General features: G+C 42.0%; 2 protein-coding genes across 6 annotated transcripts in view; one reads left to right on the top strand and one right to left on the bottom strand.

Annotated features, from left to right (window-relative positions):
* Positions 1–3,902: 3,902 nt before the first annotated feature.
* On the top strand, positions 3,903–6,922 carry commd9 (COMM domain containing 9). Its single transcript, XM_028986194.1, has 6 exons — positions 3,903–3,969; positions 4,100–4,225; positions 4,301–4,440; positions 4,518–4,552; positions 5,233–5,336; positions 5,930–6,922. The coding sequence occupies exons 1-6, from the start codon at positions 3,919–3,921 to the stop codon at positions 6,065–6,067; spliced, it is 594 nt and encodes a 197-aa protein (XP_028842027.1). The 5' UTR covers positions 3,903–3,918; the 3' UTR covers positions 6,068–6,922.
* The window catches only part of fcsk (fucose kinase), a 26,961-nt gene continuing 12,486 nt past the window's right edge, over positions 5,427–19,901 (bottom strand). For 2 of the 5 annotated variants that reach the window (XM_028986191.1, XM_028986193.1), the window contains 8 exons: positions 19,162–19,328; positions 18,568–18,795; positions 17,752–17,895; positions 17,504–17,623; positions 8,454–8,641; positions 8,262–8,361; positions 7,510–7,733; positions 6,399–6,532 (listed from right to left, as the gene is read on the bottom strand). In XM_028986191.1, coding sequence (XP_028842024.1) covers positions 6,461–6,532; positions 7,510–7,733; positions 8,262–8,361; positions 8,454–8,641; positions 17,504–17,623; positions 17,752–17,895; positions 18,568–18,795; positions 19,162–19,328 — 1,243 coding nt within the window. In that variant the 3' untranslated portion in view covers positions 6,399–6,460. Of the gene's footprint in view, positions 6,533–7,509; positions 7,734–8,261; positions 8,362–8,453; positions 8,642–14,605; positions 14,960–17,503; positions 17,624–17,751; positions 17,896–18,567; positions 18,796–19,161; positions 19,329–19,901 lie in introns of those variants that run through there. The other 3 variants (XM_028986189.1, XM_028986190.1, XM_028986192.1) reach the window with 3 other exon arrangements.

The following is a 19,901-nucleotide window of genomic DNA, read 5'->3' as shown; positions in this document are numbered from 1 at the left end:
TGTTCTCTTCGTAGGACTGGCCTTGGTGTGAATGACATGTGTTAATAATTTATAGAGCCAGAGGCTTAATTCAATTCAATTCAAGTGGGGAATACGTTTTCTCCGAGGCATGATCCTGTCATTCCAGACACCCCTGAAATGGTGTTAAATCTGTGAAATAGCTCACATTTGGTAGCATTTGTCAGCTGTGAAGTGGCCAATCTCCAATCAAAGTTGTTTTCATTAGCTGCATCTACTTATCTGTGCTGTAATGAATCTGTAGATTCTGTACAGAAAAACTGTATTTACTGAGGAATTATCAGTTTTATTCTTTATATACCAAAAGTATTTGAATTTAGGTGTTCCAGTCAATTCCATGGTCGCGGGTGTATTAACAATGCCACCTGTGCAGCAAGTCAATTTGTGACTTTTCCTCAATACCAACTATTCCTCTTCAACTGTGGCATTATAACAAAGTGGAATCAATTGGGAAGCCAATTCAGCCAACTCTGCCACAAAGTTGTAGTAGGCCATGTAAAATTATAGATTGGGGTCAGCACATAGCAGAGTAGCACAGGGCCAACTTTGTGCCAAGGCAACAGCTACCTCAGACCTCAAAACTTTACGTGGCCAACAGATTAGCTCAAGACCATTGTGTATAGAGCTTAGTGGAAGCTCTACATCACCAATTGCAATGGAAAACGGCATGAAATACATCACTGGACTCTATAACAGTGGAGACATGTTAGGAGTAGTACTAGCCTAGTGGCTAAGACACTTACCATGAACCATAAGATCACAATGTCCTGGTTCAACCTCTTTAAAGTAAAAAAAAGCAAGCAACTTAATACTCAGTGTCTCGAGGGGGACTGTCTCTGTAACTATTGAATGTAAGGCGCTTTGGCTAATGGGCATCTGATAAATGCTATACATGTTCCCTGGAGTGACACATCTGCCAGTCCAATAGACAAATCTCGGTTTGGCAGAGTATTATGCCGTGGGACTGTTTTTTGGGGGTTGAGATTGGTGTTCCAGTGAAAGGCATTTTGGACTTTGTGGGAACGATTTAGGGATGGCCTCTTCCTGTTCCAAAGCAAGGTATGGACCTTGCTTTGGAACAGGAAGAGGCCATCCCTAAATCGATGAGCCTAAATGGATGAGCGAGTTGGGTGTGAAGAAATTTGGTTACCTGCCCAGAGCCCTGACCTTAACCCGGATTAATATGTTTGGGATGAATAAGAGCAGAGAGTACAACAAGACTTTCAAGAGGAATGGTCAAATATTCCCATAAAATCCCTATACCTCATCCGAAGCATTCCCAGAATGGCATGGTATGTCATTCAAATATACATATATAAAGTTAAAATATAAAATTAAAAATAATGCACCTTTTGGCAATATGGTGCATTATTGCATTCGGGATCACTCTACCTTTGATTGCGTACTCTAGGGCAAACTGGTGATTGATTTTACTTGGTTGAAGTTAGTTTGAATGGTTTGAAGTTCATTAATTTACTGCTGCTTGCTGTTTCATTGTATTGACCCCTACATGCTGATCTGTTCCCCTGACATATTTGTGGACTAGCTGAGCAAATGATCTGACCTTCTTGGGATCATGACTAAAACCCTCACTCCACAGAACACATTATGGATAAACAAGAGATTTTTTTTCCTTCTCGATCATCTGTGTCCTTTGAACGTTGTTGATGAATGATGTTCCTAAAATCATGGCTGATTATTAGGTCTACAATAATGAGTAATTGGCAGGTGAAGTCTACAAAAAAGAATCACAAAATGCTTTATAGTTAATCTGTGCATAATCCAATCCACTACTCTGTTCCCCAAAACATTTAAATTTGTCAAAAGACAAGTAAAAAGAGTACTGTCTCTCAGGATCCTCATTCCACACCCAGTGTACTGGGATAAACTCCAGCAGCTGGGACGGACTAAGTGGGAAAGGAGTATCAGGAATAGGTTCTCTGTGTTTGTTGTAGGGCTGGACGATATGGCTGAAAACTATCAATGTTTTAGTCAATAATTATGACCCATTTATATATACAGGGTGGGCCATAAATATGGATACACTTTAATAAAATGGGAATAGTTGGTGATATTAACGTCCTGTTTGTGGCACATTAGCATAAGTGAGGGGGCAATCTTTTCAAGACGGGTGGTGATCATAGTGGCCATTTTGAAGTTGGCCATCTTGGATCCAACTTATGTTTTTTCAATAGGAAGAGGGTCATGTGACAGCAAATTTATTGGTAATTTCACAAGAAAAAACAATGGTGTGCTTGGTTTTAACCTAACTTGTTATTTACAAGTTTCTGACCACTTACAAAACATATTCAATGTCACCAACCATTCCCATTTTAAGGTATATCAAATATAAATATAAATGGCCCACACTATATATATGTTTTTTTTTTTACACTTAACCTTCCTCTAATCATAATCCCCTAAGTTAAGACAAAATGTAAACCATGGCTACTTAATTGAATGTAAACATAAATCTAACAATGAACACTTAATTATCAAACATTTATTTAAAAAAAAAATAATAAAAAAGCCGCAGTAGAAAACCGGCACTCGAAACACATCACTCCCGTGTGGGGAGATGGAAAAGACAATCACCGAGGCTTCGGTAGCCCGAGTGGCTCATCTACAAGAGTTCAGTCCCTAGCAGCTCCTGCTACTTTGAGAAACCCCAAAAAATCCGCTACCACTTGGAGAAGCTACGGTGGGTTATTTCCCCCTTGGCTCGTTCTCTCGCTCAGCACTGTCCATCAGAGCACACAATGAGGTTAGGCAAGTGTTTAGGCACACATACAACCCTGTAAACGAGCATAGCAGAGTGCTACTACTCTGTTCTGCGTCGCACAGAACTGCGTGGTCCACGTCCCTTTTCTACCCGCACACATAGAGATAACCAATCGTACGACATATCCTATCTTACAGCAAGCAAGCAATCACTTAATTTGAATCAGACACACATGGCCTTGCTATCAGTAGCCTAGCAACCCATCGAATTAGCTAAATGCCGGGCTGCTCTGCAACCGATAGCCACGCTCACAACAATTACGTCATCACTGCGTGTCCAGGGCTGCACCTTTTAAAACTCAGGCGACAGACGCGGGAGGGGACGTTACCGAGGCGGATCAGAAGTGACACCGACCAAGAATAAAAAATAGAACGTTTTATCGAACAAATTTCGTTTTGACAGAAGGAAAATGTCCATTTCTACAACTCAAGAACCATTGGTTAATTTATTTTACTTTAATGAAGTTTTAAACAGAATTTATTCTCTCCCCATCGCACAGAAAAATGGAAAACCCATTTTATTATATTGTCTTTGTGTGGTGGATCATCTTGAAACCATATTGTGAGAGGAAAGGATATCAAGTCAGCCGTGCTTGCCAAATGGGTTGAAAATTCAAGCGCAAAACCAGTCTGGAAAAATGGGGGCACATCATTTCCTCTCTAGTCTTTATCTTGCTGATACGCACCAATCACAATTTGGAGTCCATCTGTGAATACTCCTTCAACTAAGGGGTGGTAGGGGTTTACAACAGCATTTAGGCACATGTCAATTTAACATCCACATGAATGTAGGAACCAAGGTTTCCAAACAGTACACTGTTGTCCTCCCATCTTGTCATTTTCCAGAGTCTATTCTGCTGATATCCCAGGTAAATTTAACAAGATAATCAATCTCATTCACTTTATAATATAAGAGCTAATTGGCATATGTTCAATATGAAAATAAAACAAGAACCTATTTTAAAGTATTGAACAAATATGTAATAAGTTGAATAAATTCAACTTTGTGATATATAATTTATACCAATCTAACCTAAATAGAAGAATTTTTGTGGGTTTCAAAAACTTCACTTCCCAGAATTCCCCAACTTAAGTCACATGACTGTCACAGCAGTCAAGATGGCTGCATTGACTGAGGAGCACTTTTCGTCTTTGCAGCTTTTGCTAAAGGTGTGTATTTCGTGTATAAAAGCCCGTCAGTCTATTTTTCGGTTGATTCCGGATTTCACATTTTTTGATCGACATTTGCAGCCTTTACTGTTCATATTTTAAATTTGTGGCCATGTTTTGTCGCCTCCAGGCTCCATCGAAAGACGCCGTGCGGCAGATGTGCGCGGACTCTTTCCCGTCCGGAGCGGCCGAATCGCAGCGGCTGGCCGACAGAACCTCGGGGACGTTAGATGTGTCCCATGCCGAGGCCAGACAGGTAAGGCTGGACTGGAAACGGACTGGATAGGCGTGTCCTTCGTCCCGCTCTGTGTGTGAAGCTCGTGTTTTCCAGCTGATCGCGGCCCTGCACGTCCTGTCGCGCTATGTGCTTTTTCACAACCTGACATCGCCCGAGCAGATCCTGGCCATCTTCCCCGAGAATTTTCATTCCAGCCTGAAGAACCTGATCACGAAGGTCCTGCTGGAGCACAGGTCTCACTTGCATTCCTGTCGATATTACACCTCGTGAGGGTGCATCTGCATCTAAATGACTTCATCTCTTCCCTTAGCCCGACTTGGAGAAGTTACGCTATTGCCAATCAGAGTAAGTATATCACAGAGAACACTGGCCACTGCCAGATCAGGGGGGTCAAACTTGTGGCCCGCCTTACTTTGGATAGATCTGTTGTTCGGGCCTGGCGATGTGACTCGGTTGAGAGGCACGGGCTGCAGATCCCATAATGCAGTGCGCACTTGCAGTTCTGACAAATTAAGTCCCAACCCACTGACTTCACAGAGCGAAGCCATTTGCTCCTACGTCGATGTGGGAAATGCTCCTGTACAGACTCAACAGCGGTTTCAAAATTGGCAAGGCAAATTAAGCGTTACATTATGGGATATGTAGATTGTGTGTTGGCCACAATTGTGGATCTGTATGCAGTGATCTCGCGGGATGTAAACCGAGGGCCGCGAGTTGACACACCTGCTTTATATAGATCTATTATTATGGTCCGGCCATATGAAATGCCTATAACACTCAATCTACAGATCCCATAATGCAGTACACAATTTGCTGCCAAACTGGGCACCCTACGCACTGAGTTCGTAGAAGTCCCTTAACCCAAGTTTTGGGACTTCCACATTCTAGTAGAGGTTACATGTTCCCTAAATGTTACAAATAGCTTCACCTTTTGTTTTTCATCTTGCAAAGCAATTTCAATTAAGTTTACAGGTAGTGTGATGCATCAGAATTAATTATTTTTTTTCTGCATTTGTGGACTGCAGTCTCTCTGCCTCGGCTGGTGGAAATTGACTGGAGGGTGGACATGAAGACTGCCTCAGATTCCGTTAATCGCATGGCCGTGCCAACCTGTTTGGTCCATATGAAGGTAGAGAGGTCTTCTTTATCGCTCTGCTATTCATATCCAGGGAAATCACACTGTTACTGAAAACATTAGCATCTAGGAATAGAACATGAATCAGAATCAGAAAACTTTATTAATGAATAATAATGAACATGACCACATTTGATGTTTCAACACTATGTACCAGGGTAGCAGAGTTTTGGGAAAGTCAAACTGAACATGGATTCCCCTGTAAATTTATGTTGTCCTGTCCACCAGTTTGTGGGAACTGGAAAGGTACTTCAGTTTTACATTGTCAGACAATTTTTGTGCATATTGCCTTCTGCAGAAATTGAAATGTCAGTTTGTTAAAGGGGATGAATGAGGAGTTGTTTTGCCTGTTGCACTGTGTATTATTTAACATAATGCTAGTGCTTCAGTATCCTGCAATATATTTGTGAACAAACTGGTCGGGGTAGACCTTGTAAATTTATCCTCATAGCTGATTCAAAAATATTTTGGTGGCTGTTAACCAGAATGGACTGGTGGCTCTAAGAAGCTGGGTAACTTTCTGTTTGTGATGTTCTGCTGTGCAGTTTATTATTTTGTCTACTTTGTTAAACGTGTGTTTTGGGCAGGTTCAGGACTCGCCGTGTGTGGGAGGCAGCGACCCACCATCCTCAGTCACTGTGGAGCTGAGCAGGGAGACCCTGGACACCATGCTGGACGGCCTGGGCCGCATCCGAGACCAGCTGTCTGCTGTCGCTGGCAAATAGACATTTTCTGAAGAACAGATTGCGCAGAAGAGACATATGCCTGGACATTTGGAAATCTGCCTCAGTCTTCCACATTAAAACCCTGTGCTACACACAGATTAATGGACCAATATATTTTTCTAATAATGTATTAAAAAAAGTTTGTCTTGGAGAGTCGAAAGGCGTTATGAAATGTTATGATTCATTAAGAAATGGTCTTATTTAAAAGAGCAGATACTATAATAATCAGGCTAATACTTTTGGTATGTTCAAGCATGGGTGTGAAATCTCAAGTCCCTTTAAGTACAGGTTAATGAACGAGATCTCATTTGATCTATACTCAGACCTTGCTTAATTACAATTATCAAGGTTGATTTGGTTGAGTACGTTAATGTCCATAGGGCATGATTTGCTTCATGATGGCCGGATTAGAGAAATCCCGTCCATGTCCAGTTCCACAGTGTGAACGCTGAAGTTCCCCACGCCCTGTAAAACAGACAAGACACTGCGTCAGAGCTGCTGAAATATTCTTCATCCACAACAGGAAGCTGTCATGCAGGCAAAGGTTATTATAGATTCATGTTCTAGTTTAGATTGGACTTCATTATGGACTATTTTGTCAAAAATATATTTATTATTAATCATGTCTAATACATTTCTAAAACTGTGGGTGTGTAAACATGCTTTACATATTGTCATTTGAAATTAATACAACTCCCGCATGGCGCCTTTACACACATCTGGATTTCATGTGACCAAAGTTGTTTAGTGGTGGGAAACTGAACTGGCCAACAAAAGTTCCTTTCATTGGTTTTCCCAGAAATCTTGTGTTCCCTATATGAACAATCTGGCTAATAAAAATATGTAGATAATGGATCTGTAGCCCCTTTTCATTAATGAAATGTTTGTTTGATTTGCAATTCTCAGCTGTCATCAGGTTATTTGTTTAAATTATTATGAGAGAGCTGCTGAGGAGGTGAAACGAAAGCAAGCAGTTGGCAATGATATTTTAAACTCAAATTTGTTTTCCCTCTTAGTCTAGCGCTTATGGCTGGGCTTTTAAAAAGCTAAACGAGAGCTCACAGGGTCATGGTTGGGTGGGATCCACTAGCCTACTGGGTAAGAAAGTGACTCATAACTGGAAGGTTGCAGGTTCAAATCCCGCACATCTGCTCACTACTCAGTAAGGGTGTAAGGGTTAAAGTTCATGGAAACTGCAGAGCATCTTTCAGCTGTCACCAGCTGTCTCCTTTATGTGAGACCCAGATGCATGAAAAAGATCCATTGACAATGTTTGTATGGGTTCATATTTTCCATTTGGTAACACAGTGTAAGTACATTATTGTATGTTGTCATAAGTTTAGTTTAGTTCCATATGGGATAGTAAATTATTATATCAAATGATTGCTATGAAAGCGTCAAGGATCTCTATAAGTAGAGATTTTGGGACCGTAATCCCCCACCTGGGTGCTGCGCAGGACATCTGTGACGATCTCCTGTTGGAGGGCGTCTCTGGTCAGGAGGAAGAGGAAGCCACCCCCGCCAGCTCCAGCCAGACTCTGGCCCAACACCAGAGGCTGCAGTGCGGCCATCATGCTCCTCACAGCCACCGGTTCACAACCTGGTGCCATCACCTTCTTCTGCTGCCAGTAGCAGTCCAGACAGGCACCCAGTTTGGAAAGATTGCCTGAGAGAAAGAATTTCACTTGCATCTTCATTCCCTGCAACATTCCCTCATCACCCAGTCTTTGCTGAGGTGAAGACAGCAATCATGCTGCTCAAAGAAGAATATTTTAGTTAATATTCTCTTCACAGTATTTTTGGGGTGGAGGATACAAATATTCAGGGTATAATGAGGACATTTACGGCATTTATCAGATAACCATATCCAGAGCAACTTACAATCAGTAGTAACAGGGACAACCCCCCTGGAGCAATTAGGGGTAATGCAATGTTAGTAAGTGGGATTTGAATCTGGCTCTTCTGTTTCATAAACGAGTATGTTATCCACTAGAGAGCTACCACCTCACATTATAACACAGATCCTAAACAGAAATTTTCAGTTAGTTAATGTAGTAGTACAAATATGTAAATAAAAATGTATGGTACGTTTCTGTGGATTGTAGAATTCTAATCAGTTGCATATATAAATATAAAATTGGATCTTATTCTGGTGTAAACTGTATTGACATAGGAATAACAGCTTAATCATCACCTTCCACACAAGCCTGTGCACACTCCTCGGTGTTTCTCACCAGTTGCTCTGTGTTCTGTACGATGGAGGGCAGACGACAGTACCAGCTCCGCACCACGTCCTGCATTTCAACACACAGCACAGAGAAAAACATGAACGCAAGCAGGTAGACATGGAAGCAGAAGGTGGTGAAGAAGTGAAGGAAGGTGGTACCTGCAGCAGGTTGCGGGCTAGTCGTGTTTTCCCAGTATAAACCAGGAGGAGGCGCTGCTGCAGGGAGGTGAGGAACTCCTCAGAGAGAGACAGTTGCTCCACCTCCACCCTCAGAGGCAGGCCGGCCCTGGACCGTGCCAGCTTCACACCTCCAACCAGACCTCCAACCTGGTCCTGCCAGCCTCCACCTAATGAGATGCATGAAGACACTGATACAAGGCTACACTATACACCAATAGGCACAACACTAATGCCAGTGGACTTAATACTGTGGAGGTCCACCTCATATTGACAAGTCAGCTTCTGAGGTATGGAATCCATTAGATCTCTGAAGATGTCCTGTGGCAATAACACATACAGCAGCTGATCCCCTAACTCGCAAAACACAGAAGGTCCATCAGACGTCTTCATCCACATGAAGCAGGGTCCACTGAGCAGAACATCACACTGCCCCTGCCAGCTCGTCTTCATCCTAATACTGCAACCTGCTGCATGTTTTCCACTCTTTGACCCCTGTTGGTAGCTATGAAGTTGAACCAGTGTTACCTGCTGTTTCAGAAAAAGTGTATCACAATGGGCCAGTGGTGGCGGCTCGGTATTTTAACCCACAACCTTACAGTTACGAGTCCGCTTCCTTACCCATTATACCAACATTACACTGAGGTCCCCTTTTTCAAGGTCACTTTCAAAACTATTAAGACAACTTGAATAAGTGTATCTCAAATGCCAAAGCTTCACTTCTGCTGTCTGTATGTCTGTCACCTTTTATGCCCAAACTGCTTTAACAGTACACTTTGTCTTTAACTGTGTGTCATGGTAAAAAAAGAACTTATATTTATAGATTCTTCTTGTTCATGTGGTTACCTGAGGGAAATAGAAATATTCTTGTGCAAAATATATTCAAGCACTCTAAATGATGCCTTTCAAGTCATGTATATTTGAAAAAAATATACTGATATTTCTCAGAACAGGAAACCATGCTATAATGAAACCTCTTTAGAGAGACATCTATTTTAATTGGTACATTTATATTTACAGCATTTGGGAGACACTTTTATCCAGAGTGACTTACATGCTTTAATATGTCCATCAAAGAAATTGCTCGTTTGGTTCACTAGGCCCGAGCTGTAAATACCATTAGATTAATAACACAAAAAAGAAAGTTGTTTTTTTTTATATAAAAGTATTTCCAAAAATGATTTTTTTACTAATTGGTACATTGGTAGTAATCTGTTCTGTTTATGATGATCAAGTTCAGAAAAGCAGCACAGATATTAATATTTTCTGTAGAGTAAAGCACAGGTTATGTGGCACAGTTAAATGAATTTTAATCAAAGTGAACAGAACGGTACTAAATATTCAAACTAATAATTAATTCATCCACTCATGTTGTGAGGCGCTCATAATATGCCCCTAATTATGAGGAGGGTTTTGTCCATCAAAGTTCCTCTTAGCCTTTATCGGAAAACTACAAGAAACAGTCATTAGCATTTCTATTTAGTGGACCAGCATGAAAATTTTTAAAAGATAAGTCCCACTCACCCTGCTTAAATAAAAAATGAATATAATGCTGGGAGCAAGTTTAAGATGGTCCAGCAAATATGGCCAGTTAAACTGTGAAAACACAGCTGGTCATATTGCTCAGGATATATGGAAATAGATTTTGATACTTCCTTTGGTGATACGTTATCAGTATACTGGTATACAGGAACAACATTCTCTTTCAAACACACGGAAATGCCCTCGGCATGACCAACCACAGAAGCCCCAATGACAGCTGGACACTACAACTGGTATATATATCAGTCACTGCAGCCCACCGTAAGCGGCTTACTGATGGCTGTGCACACTGCAAGGCCAGACTTCAGGTCACCATGGCCAGGCGTGACTACCCTTAGATATACATATTGGGCAGATATAATGGACAGAGACTCCTATTCTACCCCTTCTGTTTGCAGACAGGGAAATCACCTGATGACGATCACCTACTCCCACGGCCAGACTGGGCACTGACTGACCCACTCAGAAGTGAATAAACCTTCTAACCATGAAGCCATTAAGGGCTACTCCCTTTTGGCGGCATGAAGGAACTGCCTTGGTCATGTGGTCAATCTGTCATTGGTGCTTCTGCGGTTGGTCAAGGCCTTGGTGGCTCATCATCTCCACCAATCCAGGAAAGATTTCATCACAATAAGGGTTATTATTTATTCCACTGCTAACTTTAAATTGTCCACTGCTTCAGGGTGGAAAAGGTTTGGAATATGAAAAAAAAATCATAAAGTTCTGGAAAATTCATTGAAAACCATGTCACGTGCTACTGTGTGCATTGCTTCTCAATTCCAGCACCTCCGCAGCCACGTGTTTCCTTCTCAAAGTCATGCAAATTGAAGCCTGCGAGATATGCTTGAACCTGATTGGGGTCCATTTTACTCGGGCTCAGGCTTACGTGAACTTGTAGGAAGACACCGGAGGACAAGGTCGAATCCGGAGAGCCTGCCCTTATGTCATCATGAGGGAAAAGGTTACATCCCGTTTCTCATGCTTTGTCTGCCCAGAGAATTTCCCACCCCTCCCCTAAAAACAGAACTCCACCAACCGTCACGGCTTGAAAATGTGTGAAGTATTACAGTTGCTCAGTGATTGGATGTAAAAATGAGCACAAATATATTTTTTTTTCCGTCACACAAGACTCTATAAGCCCAGTGTTAAGTGTGTAAAATGGACACTATACAGGTGTTAAACACTGTGCAATTTTAATTTAACATTGAGGTCTGAAAAAAGATGGGTATACTGAAAAAAGACATTAATATACTTTTACTGTATTAAATCAATTGTGTATTACATATACCTGAAGATGGTTCAAAAAGTCTGTATAAAAGTATGTTATATATATATTTATATATAGTGCTCAGCATAAATGAGTACACGCCACTACATTTAGCGTGTGACCACCTCACGAAGGTGGTCACACGCTCGATCTTGTGTTGACCTTTGGTTTAAATATAGAAGATATAGTCACTCTTCCGCAATCTGAAATGGTCTCAGATCATTTCCTCATCGCTTTTAAAATATGTATCAAACACAACAAACTCAATCCCCCTCGTTATAGAGACAAACGGACAATTACATCAAGTACGGCACAGAGGTTTATTAATACCTTACCAGATTTATCAACGCTGATAAACTCACCGTCAGACCCCGCTGAACTTGACCAAGCGACCAAATGTCTAGAATTAACACTGCGTAGTACGTTATATATAGTCGCTCCCCTCAAAAGGAAGATAGTAAGAGATAAAAACTTAATTCCTTGGTATAATGATCACACGCGCTCGCTTAAGAAGACCGCCCGGAAATTAGAACGCAAATGGCGTCAAAGTAAATTAAACATATTCCGAATAGCTTGGAAGGAGAGCCTACTTAACTATAAGAAGGCTCTTAGCACGGCTCGATCAACGTATCTGTCCTCGTTAATAGACAAAAACAAAAATAATCCCGGCTTCCTGTTTAAAACTATAGCCAAACTAACCAGGAATAAGACAGAAATGGATGCGACCACTCAATATAATCATAGTAGCGATGATTTTATGAATTTCTTTAATACGAAAATTGTCGCAAATAGAGAGAAGATTAAAAGCACAACAAATAGCTCCGCCGATATTTCCATGGAAAATAATCTTCTAATAGACCACCGATTAGAACGATTCAACCCTATTAAAGAGCATGAATTAATCAAATTAATCTCATCATCAAATCAATGTACCTGCGCTTTGGATCCGATTCCAACAAGTTATAAATTCTATCCTCAAAATTGTTAATTCGTCGCTTAGCACCGGCCACGTACCAAGTTCGTTCAAGGTAGCAGTCATTAGACCCCTGATTAAAAAGCCGGATCTTGATCGCAGTCAGCTTTCAAATTATAGACCGATATCCAACCTTCCGTTCATATCAAAAATCTTAGAAAAAGTTGTAGCCCAGCAGCTGAGCACATATCTAGACTGTAACAATATCCACGAAGTATATCAATCAGGTTTTAGACCTCATCATAGCACTGAGACAGCGCTGGTTAAAGTGGTTAATGACCTGCTGTTGGCCTCTGATCAGGGACGCATCTCGCTGCTTGTCCTGCTTGATCTGAGTGCAGCGTTTGACACTATTGATCACGCTATTCTCCTTGCCAGGTTAGAGAATGTTATCGGGATTAAGGGAACAGCCCTTGAATGGTTCAGATCATATTTGACCAACCGATATCAGTTTGTGGACATCAATGGTGTTTCGTCTTCACATAGTAAAGTAGAGTTTGGTGTTCCACAAGGCTCTGTCCTAGGTCCGTTACTTTTTTCTCTATACATGTTACCTTTAGGCAACGTCATCCGCAAATACGGTATTAGCTTTCATTGCTACGCTGACGACACACAGCTGTATCTGTCAGCAATGCCAGATCAGAGGCAGCAGCTGAACAAAATAGAGAATTGTCTGAAGGACATTAGACAGTGGATGCTCACCAACTTTCTCCTGCTAAACCCTGACAAGACAGAAGCGCTCGTAATCGGGCCTCAAGCAGCCAGGCATAAACTGGCTGACTACACAATAACCCTGGATAGCCTTTGTATCTCACCGAGTATTGAAGTGAAGGATCTAGGTGTCATCATTGATGCAGGTCTCTCATTCAGTTCGCACGTAGATAATGTCACTAGAATAGCATTCTTTCACCTTAGAAATATTGCGAAAATAAGAAATATCATTTCAATGCATGATGCAGAAAAGTTGGTCCATGCATTTATTACATCAAGGTTAGATTACTGCAATGCATTATTGTCTGGATGCTCTAGTAGGTGCATGAGTAAACTCCAGCTAGTACAGAATGCTGCAGCCAGAGTTCTAACCAGAACCAGGAAATTTGACCACATCACCCCAGTCTTAAAATCACTGCACTGGTTACCCATCAAATTTAGGATTGACTACAAAATCCTACTTTTAACCTATAAAGCCCATCACTCATGTATTGCCCCGCAATACATGAGTGAACTTTTGGTTCCTTACGAACCGCCACGCCCCCTTCGATCAATGGGTGCGGGGTCACTACTGGTACCAAAAGTACAGAAGGTCACAGCTGGGAGCAGATCCTTCTCCTATAGAGCTCCGCAGTTGTGGAACGGCTTGCCTGTCAGTGTCCGGGATTCAGACACAGTCTCAGTGTTTAAATCCAATCTCAAAACCTATCTGTTTTCTCTGGCTTTTTGCTAAAGTCCTAGACCCTCATTTCACTTGATTTTGACGCAGTGTCAATTATAAAGTCCAGTTTATCACAGAGTCCCCCTGTTAGACACAGACAAAGTTAAATTCACCTGTTAGGCTGTCCTAGTTAGGGTACCGGGCCACTGTAGCACCAATATACCATTATAACCACAGATTTCAGTATCAGTCGTACAGTGCAACCGTCTGCCGCTGCTTCTGTTTGTTTTTCTCCGAGACACGGAATCAAGCACCCAGACTACTGGCAGACCCCAGTGAAGAGACAAGCAGATACATCCTGGTTCCTGACAACTGCTTTACAAGGACAAAACATAAAACAAACCAGAGGGTCACCACAGCCACCACCACCACTACAACTACAGCTTCAGGGATCTTCAAATGAACCAGTAACATCATTACGGACACGTAATCTAGACCATGACACTGAATACATCCTGGACTTCTCCAACCCTACAGCTGTAGGACTCATTATATCCAACCCTGCACTGACACCATTTGCAGGCTCACTCTACCCTGGAAGGGGGTCCCTCTCTGTATCACTCCTTCCCAAGGTTTCTTCCTTTCCTTTTTTCTCTCTCCTAGAGTTTTTTTGTGTGGAGTTTTTCCTTGTGTGCAGAAGGGTCAAGTGTGGGGGGTGTCAACTGTAGGGCCTGTCAAAGCCCATTGAGACATACTGTATGTGATTTTGGGCTATATAAGAAATAAATGTTGTTGTTGTTATTTAACCGAAAACCTTTTGTTTCTTTTCAGAATCAACATTTTCTATGAGATACCATACTACAAAATACTCCCACAAATGTGGGCCATTGATTGCAAACAGGCATTCAACCAAAGGCGAGTCTAATGAGAGGTGTCCAGCAGACAGATGACTATAAAAGGGCACATAAAATCCCTTCCCATTTCATGCTGTCAGCAATCGCTCCACATGGAAGAGAAATGTCACAAAATCTGAGAAAGGAAATCATTTCTTTACACAAAAATGTGAGGTCTACAAGAAGATCAGCAAAGCTCTACATATAAGTCAAAATAATGTAGCAAATGTGATCCCAAAATTTAAAGGCCATCCATGGAAGTTAACATCTCGACAAGAGCATCTTCTGGTGAGAAGGGTTGAAGGAAATCGCCATGCAAGCTCACTGCAGTTAGCTAAAGCAGTAGAAAGCCAAACTGGAGTGACCGTTTCCCGTGACATCATATGGCGCATACTGCAGGAGAATGGCATGCGTGGGTATCGTCCAAGAAGGAAGCCTCTCCTAAAGCCCATGCACAAAAAAGCATGCATAAGATTTGCTAGGGCCCATGCTGATAGAGATGAAGACTACTGGGACTCACAAAGACTACTGGGACAGACAAAGATAACTGTTTTTGGAACAAATGGTTTCAAAACTGTGTGGCGTCGTAAAGGTGAAGATTTCAAGAGAAATGTATGGTGTCTACAGTGAAACATGGTGGTGGCGGTGTCCTTATGTGGGGCTGCATGAGTGCTGCTGGTGTTGGGGAGCTGCATTTCGTTGATGGTATCATGAACTCCACAATGTACTGCTCTATACTGAAGGGGAAGATGGTGCAATCACTCCGTGAACTTGGTCGTTGTGCACTTTTCCAACACGATAATGAACCCAAACACACATCTAAAGCTACTGTTGCATTTCTAAAGAAGAACAGGGTGAATAGAACACCCAATAGAACACTTGTGGGGAATTCTGAAGCGGCAAGTTGAGCGTCACTGTCCATCCAGCATCCAGGCTCTAAAAGATGTTATTCTTGAAGAATGGAAAAAGATATGTAGCACCCTCTCAGGTGCACTGATATTATTTGTATTATTTTTGTTATTATCTGTACAGCAAGTGTATTTTCGTTTCATTATATGTTCATATAATATGTTATATCTTGTTTAAAGTGTATAATGGTATGCAGAGTTTATTTTGTGCTGTCCTATCATAGAGGGGGATAGAGAGCATGTGACAGGAAGAGCTGGGAGAGAGGAGACAGGAGACAACGTGGTGGCGGCGTTTTTTCTTAGTGTTATTTAATTAGTGAAGTTACACGCTTTTGGTTAAAAGAGCAAATGCATGCACATGCGTTTATGTTGTACTAGTTTGGGAGTTAAATATTTTTCATGCATAAAGGTGCATAGTGCATGGCGGAGGTTCGCTGACTTCTAGAAAAATAGCAATTGCTATAAAGGACAGAAGTGCACGTACTTCGGTGGGAACTCCAGCGCGACGCGGGACGGCCCGGTGCTGTGGAGGCGTTGGAACACGCGAGGAACGTTAATTCTACATTAGGAGCTGCAACGAAGAAAGGTTAATTTTGCAGACGGATCGTTGGTACAATACTGGAGGAAGTAGTGAGTAGACTCAACACACCAGTTTGAGCTCCACCAAGCGCGCCAACGATATTAAAAGGTACCTAGACGGTGAACATTTAAAACCCGGGTATTTTATTTTATTTGTGTTATTGTTTTAATGTTTATGTGGTGTGGGTTTTCCCCTGTATAATTGTTGGGAATGGAAATAAATGTTCAGTTGTAATATATAGTTCTATTGTACCCGTGATTTCATGTGTTGTGGTTTTATGGGAATTGAATTATAAATTAGTGCAAGGGAGGTGAATCGCATACAGCTATAGCCATTCCAACAGGCTAGCCTGAGCTCTTTGACACACTGCGAGATCATAACCCTAGACAGAAATTAAATGTGCTTTGTGACTTCCATTTAAACTCCTCCCTTGCATCATATATAGGTGAATCTGGTGGTGGGTTCTCTAAATTTTTGTCATTGTAAAAACAAGTTTAGTGGGAGTGTTACAGATAGATGTTACATTATTTCACCAAATTGTTTATACATACCTAGAAGACTCGTCATGAAAATCTCGTTGGTCATACAAAATACTAGATGCTTGCTTCAACCAATTTTAGTAAAACTGTAAGTTTGATATTATTAACCTCAATTTCATGTTATGGAGTTAAACAAGTGTTCAATAAAACCCAGCCTTGTGAAATTTCTGGAAATTGATCTTTTGTTCATTGAGTTACTGATTAAATGTGTACTTTTTAAAGGGGGTGTATTCATTTATGCTGAGCATTGTATATGTGTTCAGTATTGATCACAAGGGTTGACAACGTGGTCCTCTCATCCTCACCAGAGTCCAGTGTGATTGGATGTAAAAAAAAAAGAGCACAAATAATTTTTTTTTGTTCTATCACACAAGACTCTAAAGAACCAGTGGGTAAATTACTTTTTTTTTTTTTTTCTGGAAAAACACCAACACAACTTCCTGTCTTCACTAAACATTGTGGTTGGTGAAAGGTGTTGATCCACTCTCCTCCTTGTCCGCCTCTCTCCTCCTTGTTAACATTTAAAGCTACACACACTGAAACGTGTGTCTTGGGGAAATGTCACTGTGAACTGGCTAAAAGGGGCTGTAATTCTGCACCATGGCTGAATTTGGGAAAGAGACTTCAGATATATTATTAGGGGACTACTAACACCGATATAAAAAAAAGACTTTTTCCTCCAAATTTGTTCAGAAATTCCAGCGAACATATGATCTTCTTGTGTAAGAATCCTGCTGCTTACTTATGAATTGACTGGAAACCCTGTACACAATAAATGTACATCAACCACATCTAAAAGCAAATGGTACAGAAAAAGCATCACAGTGGAGTCATCAATTATCAATCACTTAATATCAGTGAACGCTAAAATAACGGCCCCCAATTATCGGTCAATCCCTAATAAAGTGAGAACTAAAATCCTACTCTAATGTAGTAGAAGTTGATACTGGGGTGTTACCTGTGGTGAGGACCTGCTCCAGATACAACACTGCGTGGATGAGGGAATCAGAGTCGTAGGTGCGACCGGTGCACTGATACACTGCAGCCAGAACGGCCCCAGCTAGTATACTGCTGGTGCCTACACACACACAAAATAGGAATTTTCATGTCTACATTGATCTCATTCTTAATTACATTTCTGCAGTCTCACTGATAACAGGATCAGGAAATTACGGACCCCACTGACAGGCAGAATATTTTCCTCACCCAGCCCAGAGCCGTGCGGCAGCAGTGACCAGCTGTGCAGCTCCATTCCTCCAGCCCAGCGCTGCAGCAGCTGCTCAGCCAGGGGCTGCTGGGAAGGGAAGGAGACCAGACCACTGCACACACACACAGCTTTCAGCAGGGCTCCTGCACACACACACACACACACACACACACACACACACACACACACGTCATCTTACCACATATACACAAATCTTAGAGGCCTTGAGACTAGATACAGCTGAACATAGTTACTGGTACCTGACATAAGAGTGGATCATATCCAAAATCATAAACAATTCGTTTTTGGATTAATAGCGGCACAGCTCCAGAAGGTAGTGAAACTAATTAAATATGATTAATCAGTATTCAGGATGGGACAAAAGTGTAAAACACCCCAATAATCCTGATTAAAAAGGAGAGAGTGTTAATAATGTAGATGTTGATATGTAGAGATGGTGGTAGAGGAACGGGGGGGTAATGTTGATACATTAATAAAAATGCTTGCAGCTCAGATAAATGGTGGATTTGTTTTCATTGTTTTGTATTGGTGATAACGAAGTGTTAGCCAGTCATGTTAGAGGTTACAATCATTAAATAAATAAATAAAAAGATGATCAAACCAGGTTTCTGGCATAATTTTGCTGGTCATCTGTGGCCATATTTCATACTTAATTCTGCAGTTAAGGTAAATTAAATAACCAGGTCATAGTTGCAGAGCTAAATGCAGGTTCATGCACCTAAACTACCTACCAGGAATGTTGTTAAGACTCTCAAATCCTCACACACCACATAGTCGATAACACATATCCTCACCGGGTGCATGGGGCTGACAGTGATCCTCCAGATCCTGCAGCGTTTCACAGACGGTCTCTGTAGAAACCCTGCAGTCTGGCCCTCTGCTGGAGCTGACCAACAGGAGGCGGGGCTCCCTGATGCGGCGTGCTCTAGCACCAATAGGGCGGCTTCCGTCCACCTTCACAGCAACGTTGACCACAGCACCACCACGCTCAAATGTGATGGGCGGCGTGTCACTCCAGCCCCCTGTGTGCGGGTGAATAATGCAGGTCACGGTTATTAAAGTGAAACTGAAGTGATTGTCACATGTGATACACAGCAGCACAGCACATGGTGCACACAGTGAAATTTGTCCTCTGCATTTAACCCATTACCCTGAGTGAACAGTGGGCAGCCATGACAGGCGCCCGGGGAGCAGTGTGTGGAGATGGTGCTTTGCTCAGTGCCACCTCAGTGGCACCATGGCGGATCGGGATTCAAACCGGCAACCTTCTGATTACGGGGCCGTTTCCTCAATCGCTAGGCAACCACTGCCCCCGCTAGGCCACCACTGCCCCTTAATGAGCACTAAACAGTTCAAACACAACTAGTAATGTGACACTTTGGCCTCACCTGACAGGTCTAACCTGGCTGGACACTCTACCTCTTGCCACGCCCCCATGGGGGGCATATCTCCTTGGCCAACAGAGGCAAACCTCTGTGCTGACATCACCGCCTGTCTTAGAAGCACCTGCCCCGCGCCCTCATAGTGTCTGGCAGCACGGACAAGCAGATCAGGCCTGAAGATACACACACACACCAGAAACATATTGTGACTGTACACAGTCTGGCTTGGTAATGCTGCTCATGGCTCAGGGCTTTCTGAAAACAGTAAAGTGAATCAGAGCATTTACTAACATTAACATTTATGACAATCAATTATTTTGCCATTAAAACCACATAATAGAAAAGTTGGAAAAGATGGAACATTTAGTAACAATTAAAGAACAATAAAAAAAGGTCTGTCACTAGCCATCTGAGCCTCTTTCCACATTGGGGCAGTGGTGGTTAAGGAAGCGGACCCATAATAAGAAGGTTCAAATCCTTGAATTGCCAAGGTGCTACTGAATTGGCACTGAGCAAAGCACCGTCACCACACACTGCTCCCTGGGTGCCTTTCATGGCTGCCCACTGCTCACCAAGGGTGAATGTTAAAAGCAGAGGACACAATTCATTGTGTGCACCATCTGCTGTGCTATGTTGTGTTTCACAATGACAATCACTTTCACATTGGGCCATGTCATAATGATAATGCTGATAAATGTACATATTTTTTGTAGTGTGATGGCTGGTTCCTGGAAAATGGCCTTAAA

This window comes from Denticeps clupeoides, chromosome 7 (genome assembly GCF_900700375.1).
Source record: "Denticeps clupeoides chromosome 7, fDenClu1.1, whole genome shotgun sequence".
Lineage (NCBI taxonomy): Eukaryota > Metazoa > Chordata > Actinopteri > Clupeiformes > Denticipitidae > Denticeps > Denticeps clupeoides.
Note: the sequence above shows the minus strand (reverse complement) of the source record. Positions and strands in the feature narration are given on the sequence as shown.

Excerpts from the sequence above, each read along its gene's own strand:
- commd9 (XM_028986194.1), top strand. The coding sequence starts at position 3,919 with ATGGCTGCATTGACTGAGGAGCACTTTTCGTCTTTGCAGCTTTTGCTA. Across the intron at positions 3,970-4,099 it reads CTTTGCAGCTTTTGCTAAAG|GCTCCATCGAAAGACGCCGT; the intron begins GTGTGTATTTCG and ends TGTCGCCTCCAG. Across the intron at positions 4,441-4,517 it reads AAGGTCCTGCTGGAGCACAG|CCCGACTTGGAGAAGTTACG; the intron begins GTCTCACTTGCA and ends CTCTTCCCTTAG.